The 14308-nt window shown below is 39.2% G+C and overlaps 1 protein-coding gene across 2 annotated transcripts in view; it reads right to left on the bottom strand.

The window, feature by feature from the left end:
• The window catches only part of LOC148665524 (uncharacterized), a 33599-nt gene extending 19815 nt beyond the window's left edge, over nt 1–13784 (bottom strand). For both annotated transcript variants that reach the window (XM_088632346.1, XM_088632345.1), the window contains exon 1: nt 13153–13784. In XM_088632346.1, coding sequence (XP_088488472.1) covers nt 13153–13540 — 388 coding nt within the window. In that variant the 5' untranslated portion in view covers nt 13541–13784. The remainder of the gene's footprint in view (nt 1–13152) is intronic.
• Between the last annotated feature and the right edge of the window lie 524 nt (nt 13785–14308).

Raw genomic sequence — 14308 nt, 5'->3', positions numbered from 1 at the left:
TTTCATGAAAGGCTTCTCAATCGGTTGGGCATTCAGGTAGATTGCCAGTGTAAAGGATTTATAAATATATTTTGTTAAAGCAAGTCATTTTCTTTTTGCAACACATAATTTTTTTTTCCAAGCAACACAAAGACATTTTTCCAAGAAAGTAATTTAGCTTTTGTCACTAATGGAACCACTAGATAAAGACATAAATATAGAAAACTAAAGATTTTTAATTCAATGCTGGTAGCAAGATAAACTTGGATTCAACAGCTGTCAGGCTCAGTGGTCAGTGTATATTTTATCGCTGAGATAGTGCAAGATTTTAAGAGTGAAATCAGGTACTTAGAAGTGTCTCATTTCAGGAAGGAGATTTTCATAATAATTACAAATCTAGCAGGATAGAGAAAGCACAGGATAAAGGCAGTTAGATTAGTATCAGATTAGTATGCAAAGCCATTTAGCAGAGAGAAAAACCAGCATACATTAGATCTTTTTTTCTGAACCATGGAAAACCAGATCATGTTTCTCTATAATGATAAAGTTTTTTATTATTTTATATAGCACCTTTAAAATTAGCATCTCAAAGCAATACAATAGGTGTAAAAACAGTTATAAGGACCACAAATTACAAAGTACATACACTGAAAACAAAGGTTTTGAGTTTAAATTTAAATGCACTCAGGGTAGGTGATTCTGATATCACTAGGGATATAAATTCAGAGCTCTGAGGTGCAGCTAGAGAAAGCCCCGTTAACCACAGAATGTAGATAATCTTGAAGACCAGAGTCAGATGAACAGGTTGCAAGGTGGGGAGTAGATGGATAATAAGCCAGATAGGTACTGAATGAGGATGAGAATGTTGAAGTTGACTCAGAACCTCGTAGGAAGCCAGTGCAAGGACTTGAAGACAGGTGTAAGGTGATTGTTTGCCAGCGACCCGGTCAGGAATCTGGCTGTCAAATGCTGAACAGATTTGGAGATAGCTCAGTGTGGATTTAATTACCCCAGTGAACAGGATGTGCACTCACTAATTCTAGGAGAAAAAAAACTCTCAGTTTCTCTAGTGCCCTTTAAAGGCAAGGGAATCAGTGTGATATTCCACAATGCAGAGTGCTACATGGCCAGTATTTACATATGATATTTGTTAAACAAATTAATACAAGCAGTTTTTGAGGATTTAAGTATAGGCTGAGTCATTGCAGGATGCAAAACTAGAGACGTAGGTAGGAAAAAGATAATTTTGGGAAAGCTGAAGAATGCACTGGTAACAAGAACACTTCCTAAAAGGGCTAGACATACATTTGACAAATTGACAGGAGATGTTGTAGACTGCACCAGTGGCCATATCACCCTGCAGCTCTCAACTAGTTATTCACTGAAGCTAAGCAGGATTGAGCCTGGACAGTACCTGGATGAGAGACTAACTGGGAAGCTAAGGTTGCCTCTGGAAGTGGTGTTAATGGGACCAGCAGGGGGTACCCACCCTGCAGTCTGTATGGGTCCTAAGTCCCACTGTAATGGCAGGGACACTGTATAATTGGCTTGCTCTTTCCCCGCGGTGGACTAGCGCTCCATCTAGGGTGTACCCTGCCTTGCGCTTGTTGCTTGCTGTTGCTAGGCTCCAGCTCTTCCCACAACCCTGAATGGAATAATGTGGTTAGGAGAATGGATAGATGGATGTTACAGACTGCAGAAGAAGATGATCAAGTTAATGGACTGAATGCTTACACAGCTACTGAAAAAACATACAAAAAGCATGCTAACACCTGCCTTCCTATTCCTTAGTTAATACATTTGATTTTTATAAACAGTTAACATTGATTATTCATTCACTCATAAGGAAGAACAATAAGCTTCTGCAAAAATAAATCTAAATGGTGAGAAATTAGGGACTTAGAAGACAAAGAAAATTTACACTGTTTAATTTTAAATACTAAGTTATAAATGCAGAACCAATGGGTGCCATTCACAACTTGTGCTATAGAACACTCATTCTGTATTGCTGAGCTCCGCACCTCCTCTCTCTGAGAGAGCGCAGAGGGCAGTGTGCTATTTTTCCAGCCTCCAATTGGGAAACAAAAATTGGGCGATTCACACCAGAGGAAGAAAGGAGAATGTGATTTTTCCTGTAAGAAATGTGTGTTGCATTTATGAAATTCAACTATTTAAAACATTTACTTAAAAAGTAAAAAACCTACTGCAAACACAAATTTTCTAAGCTGTTCCTAAGAAAAATCGCCCACTTTTTGCACTTACAAAGTGTTCTTTAACTAAACCCGTTTTTTTTATAGCTTTTAAAGTCATGCAATGTTTAAGTTAGGCTGGAACACATCATTGTATCTTATTTATATTTAAAAAATCATTTGTCCAGCCTTTTAAAAATCATTGTGATAGACTGAAACACAGGCCTGTTATAATACTTATACTTAATATAATACTAGCAAAACATGATTAACACTATCACTACAGCAGTTTTTCAGATGAATTATTATGGCATCAAAAGACCTATGTATTAATAATATCAGTGAAATAAAGAACATTTATATTACTTTTTCTGTTCTGTGGTAATATTTTAAGTAATTCATGCAGTAATTACTCTATAGTTATTACAAATTCAGTATTGGTGGAAGCCTCTACTAAATAAACTGAAAATAATGTTGTTTTGAAACTTTGAAAACACTTCTTTGAAAACATAATTTCAAAACAAGACTTATAGAAAAGTACAGAATTATTAACAGTGCCAAAACAGATGTTCAAAACAGACACGCCCACCGGGGTATCACGCAGTTCACGTGTGTCACGTGACTAACTATCCGGCGTCGCCTTGTAAAACCGCCAGGAGGAGCTTAACCTCTCATGTACAGCATTTGAGCCTTTAATTTTGAACTGTGTATTACAGCATGTTAATCATCAGTTATTAAAATGTTGGTATATTTTATGAAAGCAAGATTGCTCAGTTGGACAAAAGTACACAACCTACCTTTATCAGAAATATTTATGCATCAAAGCCTTCAACGGGCATAAAAACTTCCTTGCTTTTAAAAGGGCATTTCATAATTTCTAACTACGAAAATGATTTAAAATGCGACACCTATCATTCAACTAAAGCTTAAAATATCACAAGGATCCTCAAGAGCACAGCAAAGAGTGTATTAAAAGACAATTGTATTTATCAACGCTTTATTTTCCGTATACCAGATTTTATGGAACCACTTCAGAGGGGTGTTCCAGGAATAGGCACTTTAAAGAAAAAATACACACCAGTATTCCATTTCTCCCTAAACATTGTAAGCTTCGAAGTCTTTAACTAACGTGATACCGGAGTCAACAAGCATACTTTTAGAATTTGATTAAAAGGGAATATAATATGGAATCGCGTATCTCAAGAAATTAATAACGATAGAATTATATTCATGTTGCAAAAGAACTGCAACGGACATAAAAACTCCCTTGCTTTTAACAGAGCGTTCCATAATTTCTAACTATGAAAATGCCAGGTGAAAGGATTTGTAAACATATTTTGTTAAAGCAAGTCAGTTTTTTCCGCAACACATAAAATACATTTTTCCAAGAAAGTTTAGCCTTTGTCACTAATGAAACCACTACATAAAGACATAAATATAGAAATCTTAAGATTTGTTTTATTTAATGATGGTAGCAGGATGAACTGTCAGAGTGTATATTTTGTCGCAAAGTTGCTGCAAGATGTTAACAGTGAAAAAGGTATTTAGAAATGAGTTATTTCAAGATGAAAAAGAAAACATACACGAAACATGGTTTCATTACGACCAGAATCGGTCTTGAGATATTTTTAACTTGATTTACAGTATTTGAGAGGTATGTCTTAACACCGATACTACAGTGCTTAAGTACTGCTCACGTATATGTTTCTAGGTTTATATTATGCATTTCATACGGTCAAATTACTTTTGAGCAACTAGTAAGAAGCGCGAAACGGTATGCGTTTTAGTTCCGTTTTGTGCTGGGACCCGTGGATTGATTAGCGATATCAAGTACATACAAGTCATTTTTTAAATGTTGTAGTTCGTCTTGAAAAAATGTTACGAGTACATCATCTATCAACAATTACACAGGTTCTGTTTCCATATTGCGGACTTTGGTTAGGTATTATCAAATCCAGTGGCGCTGTGTGTTAGTTTACTGAGTCCCATGTCACATGGTCTGTGATTGAAACCTGTAAAACCAGTTTAATTCGTCACAGCCAGAACTCTTCAGGTGTGAGGGTCTTCTGCTCAGAATGAAACGCTAAAATGTTTGTGTATATTCCAATGGTAGTGGGGGCAGGGTGTGTGGGAACAGGTTTGGTTGAAATTGCATTGGAGATCTATGTTCTTCACACCTGAAACATTTTCTCTGAAAGCATTTTCTTCGCAGTTTAACCGATCTTGTTACAGCATGTTACAGTTTACTATTATTAACCATATTAATTTTAAGTGCTTAATGTAAAATCTTGTAAAAATATATTTTCATTGTTCAAATATACATTAAGTCTGACTATCATATAATAAGTTAAATACAAAACTAAAGAAAAATAGGGTTAAATATAATTCAAAATATTTTGCTAACAATGTTAACTGTTTATGAATAATAAAATGTATTAACTAAGGAGTAGGATGGCACAGTTGTTAGTATGTTTTTTGTTTTGTTTCTTTTTCATAAATACAACAGTAGTACCTGATGTCTCAGTGGCTTTCAAAATTAAATTATGCATGCAAACCTGTGAACTAGAAAGATAACTAAGATATCCATCCATTATATTCCATAATATCCATGAAATATATGGCGCTGAAATATGTGTGACGCAGTGGTGGCCTGGCACGGTGAGGTGCGCTGACAGCTGTGTGGTGTGACGCAGTGGCGGCCTGGCACGGTGAAGTGCGCTGGCAGCTGTGTGATGCAGTGGTGGTCGGGTATGTAGAGGTGCACTGGCAGCTGTGTGTTGCGACGCAGTGGTGGCCTGGCACGGTGAGGTGCGCTGGCAGCTGTGTGATGCAGTGGTGGCCTGGCATGGTGAAGTGCGCTGGCAGCTGTGTGGTGTGACGCAGTGGTGGCCTGGTACGGTGAGGTGCGCTGGCAGCTGTGTGATGCAGTGGTGGCTGGGCACGGTGAGTTGCGCTGGCAGCTGTGTGGTTTGATGCAGTGGTGGCCGGGCACGGTGAGTTGCGCTGGCAGCTGTGTGGTTTGACGCAGTGGTGGCCTGGCACGGTGAGGTGCGCTGGCAGCTGTGTGGTTTGATGCAGTGGTGGCCAGGCACGGTGAGTTGCGCTGGCAGCTGTGTGGTTTGACGCAGTGGTGGCCTGGCACGGTGAGGTGCGCTGGCAGCTGTGTGATGCAGTGGTGGTCAGGTATGTAGAGGTGCACTGGCAGCTGTGTGGTGTGACGCTGTGGTGGCCTGGCACGGTGAGGTGCGCTGGCAGCTGTGTGATGCAGTGGTGGCCTGGCACGGTGAGGTGCGCTGGCAGCTGGGTGATGCAGTGGTGGCCTGGCACGGTGAGGTGCGCTGGCAGCTGTGTGGTGTGACGCAGTGGTGGAAATGTTCACCATGTTTCACCATGCTGAAAATGTTTGTACCAGACTTTTTTGAGGCCTGTTTAATTGTGTCTGAAGTCTGATGTTGTAAATTTTATTGTTAAAAAGATCCATGAAAATGTCACTACTAAAGTTAGCTGGTACTGTTGGTATTGTAAGTGGCAAGTAGAGCTCATATTTTAGATTTTGTGTAGTTGCTAGCGTTGAACTGTGTGTTGGATGCACATGAATATATTCATTATATGCCAGCCCACCTCACCGTGCCAGGCCACCACTGCGTCACAACACACAGCTGCCAGTGCAAATCTACATACCCGACCACCACTGCATCACACAGCTGCCAGCGCACTTCACCGTGCCAGGCCACAACTGCGCCACACCACACAGCTGTCAGCGCACCTCACCGTGCCAGGCCACCACTGCATCACACAGCTGCCAGCGCACCTCACCGTGCCAGGCCACCACTGCGTCACAACACACAGCTGCCAGTGCACCTCTACATACCCGACCACCACTGTATCACACAGCTGCCAGCGCACCTCACCGTGCCAGGCCACCACAGCGTCACATAGCTGCAAGCGCACCTCACCGTGCCAGGCCACCACTGCATCATACAGCTGCCAGGGCACCTCACCGTGTCAGGCCACCACTGCGTAACACCACATAGCTGCCAGCGCACCTCACCATGCCAGGCCATCACTGAGTCAGAGATTAAATAAAACCTCACTCGCACCAAACAAATTTATATTTCTAAATATCACAACATGATCGAATTTAAGTCATTTTAATAACAATGAATAGTCACCTAGGCGTTACAATATAAACATTTATATTGATTTAAATAACGTTTTGATTTAAATCGCAAATGCGGGTTTAAATATATGTGTTTTTTGATTCACAATCAGACAAATGCAACATAAATTGATATATTTGTCTTCTAAGTATCTTAATAAACTTTCAGCATAGCTTTCTCCCCGTTTAGATTTATTTTGGGATCAAACGTGCAAAGATTAGATTGTAATCGTTTTTATTTTTTAAATACATTTTAGAAAAGTGTAATCTATACTAAAAAGCTGTACACCACCTGCTATAAAGATACATATTGTAATACTTTCGGGTTCGGATAGGACAGACACAAGAACTCAGACTTGTGGAGTTAAAGCAAGTTAAAGCCTTGATTTTATATATCACCTTTAAAAGTGGCATCTCAAAGCAAAGTAAATACCCAACACTGATTGTACCCAACTGTCATGCTAATAAAGCAGCTTGAATTGAATTGAGAGAGGGGGGGGGTATATTTGCTTTGTGTATAAAGTACATTGTGAATGTTTTCACAGCCTTCACTTTGTCGTTTTTATGCCATTTTTTGACCATGCACGAATATTCCTGTGTCCGTATCTTCGCAAGGGAATCAGTGTGAATTTTAATACTAATTAAATGACCGCGGGCACTTTCCACCCCCTCTACATTCTCAGAGTAGAACAGACTAACCTTCTAATGAAAGACGGTCCACCCCCCACGGACAGGAAAAGTGCCCACAGGCACTTAAACTTAATATGGTCAGTAACAGTAAACAGTAACATGGTCAGAAGGAGCACGTACAAATGTTTTCGAAATAACCACATGTAAGACTCTGATGCTTAAAATGTTTAGGGAGAAAGTGGAATACTGGTGTGTATTTTTTCTTTAAACTACCAATACCAGCCATATACAGTCTGTAACGTAGGGATTTCTATATGTCTTTATTTAGTGGTTACATTAGTGACAAAGGCTAAACTTTTAGCTTCAGTAACGTGTACATATCTCCCCTTTTTATAAAACGACTTGGTTGAAAACTGTTCCAGAGCCACTGTTGTTTCATCAGTGAAAAGTACATCATGAAATGCCTCTCCCTGTTCAATCCACTGGAAAAAAGAAAAGGAGCATAAAGCTTCTGATGGTCATAAATGATATTAATTTAGAAGCAGCATCAGAGGTATGTTTTTAACTGCACTGCATTGGAGAGAATACCATAGTGTGTTTTTTTTTTACTCCCTGGCGGAAACTGGCTTCCAGAAGAATCAGTATGGCTCAGAGATTAAATAAAACTTCACAGACATTAACGAAGAGCATAACGCGTGTACTGTATACACTGCAAGTACAACCCCCCTCTCTGCAGGAGTGCTGGCTGTGACGAATTGAACCGGATTCACGGGTATTTAGTAGGAGGTGAGATTTCCAGCGAAAGACACCCCCCCCCCCCTCAAAAAATCAGTAAATACAGTACTTACTAGTTAAAGGCTAGGCTCCCGACTGCGGTGAAAGGAACCCTTCTTTCATTAGAAGACAATGAACATATTTTAGCCCTGAATGAATTAATAGCAAACATGGTTTACATAAAAGACATTTTTCCAAGAAAGTTTAGCCTTTGTCACTAATGAAACCACTAAATAAAGACATAAATATAAAAATCTTAAGATTTTTAAAATACATGACTTTGCTAAAATTTATTTGAAAATAATAACAATTTAACAGGGGAGGGATGTTGGTTTTGCATAAGGGCCGGGGCTATGGAAATTAGGTCTGTTTGGGAATGTGTAGTTACATGTTCTGGCTGTTTGTGAATTATCGTTGTTGAGTATGGAGTGTTGAGGTATTGATTCTGTGTAATGCTTTATGTTGAAAATTGAGGTGGATTTTGTTTATGATAAACAGGATAAACTGGGATGGGAGAAAGGTTTGGTTTTGCATAAGGGGCGGGATTATGATAATTGGAGGACTTTGCGAGAGTAAAATGGTTTGATTATTTGATTTTGTATTGTGGTTGTTATCTATGTTTTTGGTTGGTATTATGTTTATATGGTTGTTTTTGTTGGCTGGTTGTTATTATGGTTATTAATAATACGATCTATAGTTGAAATCTGAGCCTAAATAAAAAGAAAAAGCAAGTGATTAGGTTTATGAGCAATCTAATTACTTATTCGTTTAAAACGCCATATAAAATAAAGTTTATTATTAATTTGCTGGACAGAGCGGTGAACATTATTATGCATAAGACAAAGATAACGATCCTGATCAGTTTAGAAATCTGTGTACGCTGTAAGGTTTTTACTTCTTAAACTTTTAAAATACACGTTTTGAATAGAAAGAAATCCTCTTCCTGGTACAGTATGTATAGCAAACCAGCACGTCTTTTTTCTCCAATCAGAGGGGTGTCAGATGGTGTCAGCCAATCACCATTCTGAAGCCCTACCATAATCTCTGGTATGGGGAGACCCCAGAATTCTGTCCCATAGTTTAGACAGATGATAGATACTTTTATTGATCCCGTGAGGGAAATAAAGTAAATCATTTTCATTTTAAGAAATTATTAAATGCTCGGTTAAAAGCAAAGGAGATCTGTTATAGTGGACATAAAAACAAGAGTTTGCTGTGGCGTTATTGGTAACACAAATTTAACAAAAAAGCGCTGGCATTATATCCTAGAAGACACAGACCGGGAGAATGCCCGCAGCGTAAAAGAAAATGCCTGATGAACTAGGGATTGGACAGTTTCCAAGTGCTTGTACAATCGATGGAAATGTTCAAATAAATGTGCAAAAGAAATAAACAAAATAATCATTTATTTCTTTATCATATTGGGTAGCTAATGTCCTCTCTTTGCTAGTTAGTGGCTGTGTTTCTGCGTTGGGTAGCAACGGGTGACTGTTCTCAGGCGGAAGATGTAAACAGCTTAATGTTCGTGTTAAATAATTTTTTTAAATTCAATTAAACGGGCACAGTTAAGACATTAAATATACATATACATACTATATACAGTACAGTTTGCATACGGTAATATGTTTATGTTACGCGATTAAAAAATAAATTAATAAAATTGAAAAGTCCAGCACTAGCTGGATTCGAACACACAACCTGCCAGTTGGTAGTCACGCACCTAGACCAGTAGGCTACAAGACAGCTCGCATGAACAGGCAGTCGAAACAGCCCTACACAGCCCTGCCGCAGTACACGGATATAATCAATACCGTTATTAAATTCTTGAGATACGCGATTCCATATTATATTCCCTTTTAATCAAATTCTAAAAGTATGCTTGTTGACTCCGGTATCACGTTAAAGACTTCGAAGCTTACAATGTTTAGGGAGAAATGGAATACTGGTGTGTATTTTTTTCTTTAAAGTACCAAGAGCAGCTATATACTGTATGTTTATGTTCCAAAATTAATATCGTTTATGGCCTTCACACGCATTACAGTATGCTCCTATTCTTTTTATGCTCAGCTACTAAGATTTCCCTTCAGTGGTAAAATTCAATATCTACAACGGGCACAGTAAAGACGTTTACAGTATGTCTTTCTACGACAGACCAATGGACCACGAGTGCCCCTGTCGGTCAACCAATCACGTACCGCGGTATTTTGCGTCATCGCGCGTCACGATGCCGTAGCCAATTACCTCCGGTACGTGTCTGTACCGCGCACTTTGAATGGCTGCATCTGTAGTGACTGGTCAAAGCCCAAGCGCAGTCCTCAGTGTGCTGTTTAAGGTTGAACTCTAGAAGCCTTAGACAGTGAATTCGGAGAGGGAGAGAGATGAACCAGGCAGGAAGGGAGATACAGAATACAGAACTGTTTAATTACAGAGAGGCTCCCAGCTGAAACAGAAAGAGGCAAGCTGGTGATCCAGAAAATAAACCAAAGAGGGGAAAAAAGGCAAAAAGGCACAGAGATAACCAGTGGGAGAAAATGAGACCAGAGATGATTTTCCACTGGGTTATCATTACTTATCATTACTTGATTTGATAAGGGGGGGAAAGGGTTGTTCTGAATATACTTTACTGAAGATAACGCTAACACGAGTGAGTGACACTTATTAACAACAGCGGATTGAATCTAAATCTAAAGAAACTTTATTTTATATAACACCTTTAAAAGGGGCTTCTCAAAGCTCTTTACAGAGGAAAAAAGCCACACAGTGGGAGGAGGCATCAGAATTAAACAGGTACAGTGAGGGTTTGAAAGGGGCAATAAGGAGTTTGATTAAACTGATTGAGATTTAGATTGAGATTCTCATTGAAAAACGGGCAGTCTGAGAGAAAGGTGTCCCGATCTGTTTGGATGGCAGGGTAAGAATGTGAGAGCTCTCATGTTGCCCCTGGCAACCGTAGGACATGGGTCAGACCCAGTCCAGGCATGACAATACAAATTCGAGACCCCCCAAAAAAGCAAAGATCCAAACACACAAATGATCTGAACCTGATTCATTAGAAAGTGGAGGGCATAGATTCTAAAAAAAACACAAATATCAAATTTGATAAAATAATATTATGAGGTGAATCTAGATACAACAGGTAACTCCTGGTTATTGTCAACATTTCAAGCTTCACAGCAAAGGGGATGCTCGCTGGGATGTGGAAGCCCCAGATTCAGTGATCAAAGCAATTGTAATATTTCCCTTGGTTTAAATTAGTTAATGAAATCCTAGGTAAATGATTAAGTGTTAATAAACAGTCCAGAAAGACAGCCTAAAAGAAAGGGACAGAGATAAGAACAGAGGAGACAAGAGAACATGAAGGCGAGAGCTCCTTGTCTCAGATCAACTGAAAGACCAGACTGTAGCTAAGTATTTGAACCTTGTTAAGACAGCCTGTTATTCTGTAATTTTTAGAGATCTCTGATTGCCAGAGTAAAGGATGCCTTGGTTAAAAACACCTTTTCCTTATTAGTGGGTGGATTTTGAGAATAAGCAGGTAAATTGCCATTAATTTGGTAACATCAGGGTTAAGAGGGGGAGAGAGATTTAACTGCAGGTAACATTGTTTTTAGTTTGGAAGGCAGTTGATCTCTTCTGCTGGTCTTTGTAGGAGCTATTTAAGAGTTGAATACTTAGCAACAGTCAGGTTTTTCTGGTTAATAGGAGGTTGCCCTGTGGGTCACCTAATTTATAAATTGCATAACTTGCATTTTGTATGTTTATTGTGTGTGTAGTTTAGTGTGTGTATTGTCACTGTTAATAAATATTTGTTAGCCCAGTGTGTCTTACTTCTGACTCTTTTCTGTCGGAGCACAAAGAAATCAAGTGCTTGTCAATCTAATTATTTCTATATATGGGTGATATAGATATATAATTTAATTGTTGATTTACCCTCTGGGCCATTTCAGGCTGTTTCTCTAATTTCAAAACTCCCCATTTGTATCCATTGGTGTCAACAATATTCTCTGATGGTATCCTATGCATGGTGTATCCCAAACTGTGCCACTTGCATGCTCCGACTCTACCGTGACCCTGTACTGGATAGAGTAGTGAATTCAACTGAGAGGAAACGACTCTCTCTAGAAGACTCATACACATTCTACTCTGTGCCTAATCCAAAGAGGTCAGGAAGAAAACAGTGCTGGTACTCAACTGATCAATAAAAGCAGACAACACTGGCCAGACATTGTAGCACAGAAACACAAAGAAAAAAACCCTGGGAACAGAGATTCCTCCAAAATCCAGGACACTCCTCCAAGATCAATGAATACAGCAGAATCCCCAAACTTAAAACATCCCAATATGCTGCAGCCCACCAGAGACAATCCAATATTGACTTGCTCCTGCACCTCAAACCCCTGACCCATAGAAAACATAAGATTGCATATATCTATCAACTGATTGACCATTTTTATCCTGTTTAAAATGTCACATTTACTTCCAGATTTTATTTGCTTTTGTAAAACCTAACTCACTGAAAAAACGTTTGGCCAAGATTATATTAAAAATAAGTTAAATACATAAAAAATATATCAAACATAATTCCAAAAATAAAAAACACCAAACAAGCAAGATACCAATGTATTCTGAAACAATGATGTAAATGCAGTAGCTCATCATTTTTTACTACAGTTACTGACTAATATAGGCTAAACAACGTCTAAACAATGTGTTCTCGGCCTTGTTACTGAAATACAGATGAGGGGATGAGGAGAATGAGGGGTTAATACAGACACAATAACTGGACACTACAGTACATTAACACTGCACTGAGAGAGAGAAGGATTAATACAGAAACACTGACTGCACATTACAGTACATTAAACACTGCACCGAGAGAGAGAGGGGTTCATACAGACACACTGACTGGACACTCCAGTACATGAACACTGCACTGAGAGAGAGGGGGGTTAATACAGACACACTGACTGGACACTCCAGTACATTAACACTTCACTGAGAGAAAAAGGTTAATAAAAACACGAATATTCCGAATATTCCTGACAGAATATTCCAGAGGAATTACTACAGACAGACCCTGGTGGACTGGAATGTTAAACAAATATAAAAGCTAAACAAATACTGTATTTGTATTATAATAATTGTGTAATATTATATACTGTATATATATTTCCTAATAACATCGGATTACACACCGATTTAGAGAAACAGATGCTGAATCTGCTGAGATGCTGAGTTGTCTTTAGCATCGTAACCGGATTATAACAATTTTAGTTTCCAGTAAAGCATCCTGTCGCTATATCACACAAGTCTTTCCACTTCACTTTGTATCTCTCCACTATATTCTCACCAGTGAGGAAGTTAAGGACACTGTTTTTAAACTCACACACACACTGACTTCATACAAGTCACCACACTGACCTGCCAGCTCCAGTTTCGTGTCCTTTTCTTCTTTTATTTCTGCAGTGACTTCACAGAGAAGCGTGTGTCCAACACGATCTGTCTGTTCCTGATCTCCTCCTGCTCCCGACTCCTTCTCCCTCAGCTGTAATCTCCACTTCAGGCTCTCGTTCTCCTTCTTCAGCTGCGCCATTTCACTCCCGACACTGTGTTCCACACACTGTGTGATTTTAAACACGGCCCGTCTCACCAGGATCTGGGAGACGCTGCGGAGTTTGTCTTGAAACGCGTCCTCAGAATCAGACATCCTGTTTCTGAAAACGTCTGAAACTTCATACACGATCGATTTGAGCAAAACCTGCATGAAAGAGTGAAGCTCAGTTTGCAGATTCAACAAACACTCCGCCATCCTTCTTCAGAGTCGGTCAGAAACAAAGGCTAAATTGTGGAGTTTAAACGCAAAAACGTTCTTATTTGATTCTTCACAGATCCTGCATTCAGGCCTGTATTCCGTTCAAGCATTCCGTTCAACACAGCTGACAAATCGTAGCATAGTAAAAAAACAAAATAACTTTCTTCTTGATTATTTAGCTAAAACAACTGACTCAATCACTGTCTCGTGGGTGAAATATCTGTTGTGTTGAGTCGCGCAGCTTGATGACGTCATTCTTTAGGGCTGCCGCAGCTTCAAAACAACTGAGGAGAGGAATTTTGAGACGTATGTCTGTATTTCTGTACCCCCTGCAACAGATATAAACCTCACCACACCTGCTAGCGCCATCTAGTCAGGACGAGTGAATCACCTGCGTGTTACGCAGTGTGAATTTTGTGAAACAGAAAATGTATTTCCACGTTTTACTTGCAGGACACTATAATGTACATTATTATCAGCGCAGGATTTCATGTAAAGCTATTTTTAAATCGAAGCACACATCACTTATCACCTGCTCTGCTCAGTTTTGTGATATAATATTAAATGCAATCTCTGAATAAGTCACTGAACTGGGCCAGACCAACTGAAAGGACGGAATGCAGACAATAACTTAACAGGTTTAAATTTTATTCTTCTATTGCCCCTCCACAACCCACTCAAATTCATCTTATCTAATTAATACATTTTTCCTTCCTTTCATTTTCTTTATACACCTCTCTTTCCCTTCCTTACTATTTTTCCCAA

Source organism: Lepisosteus platostomus, chromosome 5 (genome assembly GCF_059453375.1).
Source record: "Lepisosteus platostomus isolate fLepPlt1 chromosome 5, fLepPlt1.hap1, whole genome shotgun sequence".
NCBI lineage: Eukaryota > Metazoa > Chordata > Actinopteri > Semionotiformes > Lepisosteidae > Lepisosteus > Lepisosteus platostomus.
Note: the sequence above shows the minus strand (reverse complement) of the source record. Positions and strands in the feature narration are given on the sequence as shown.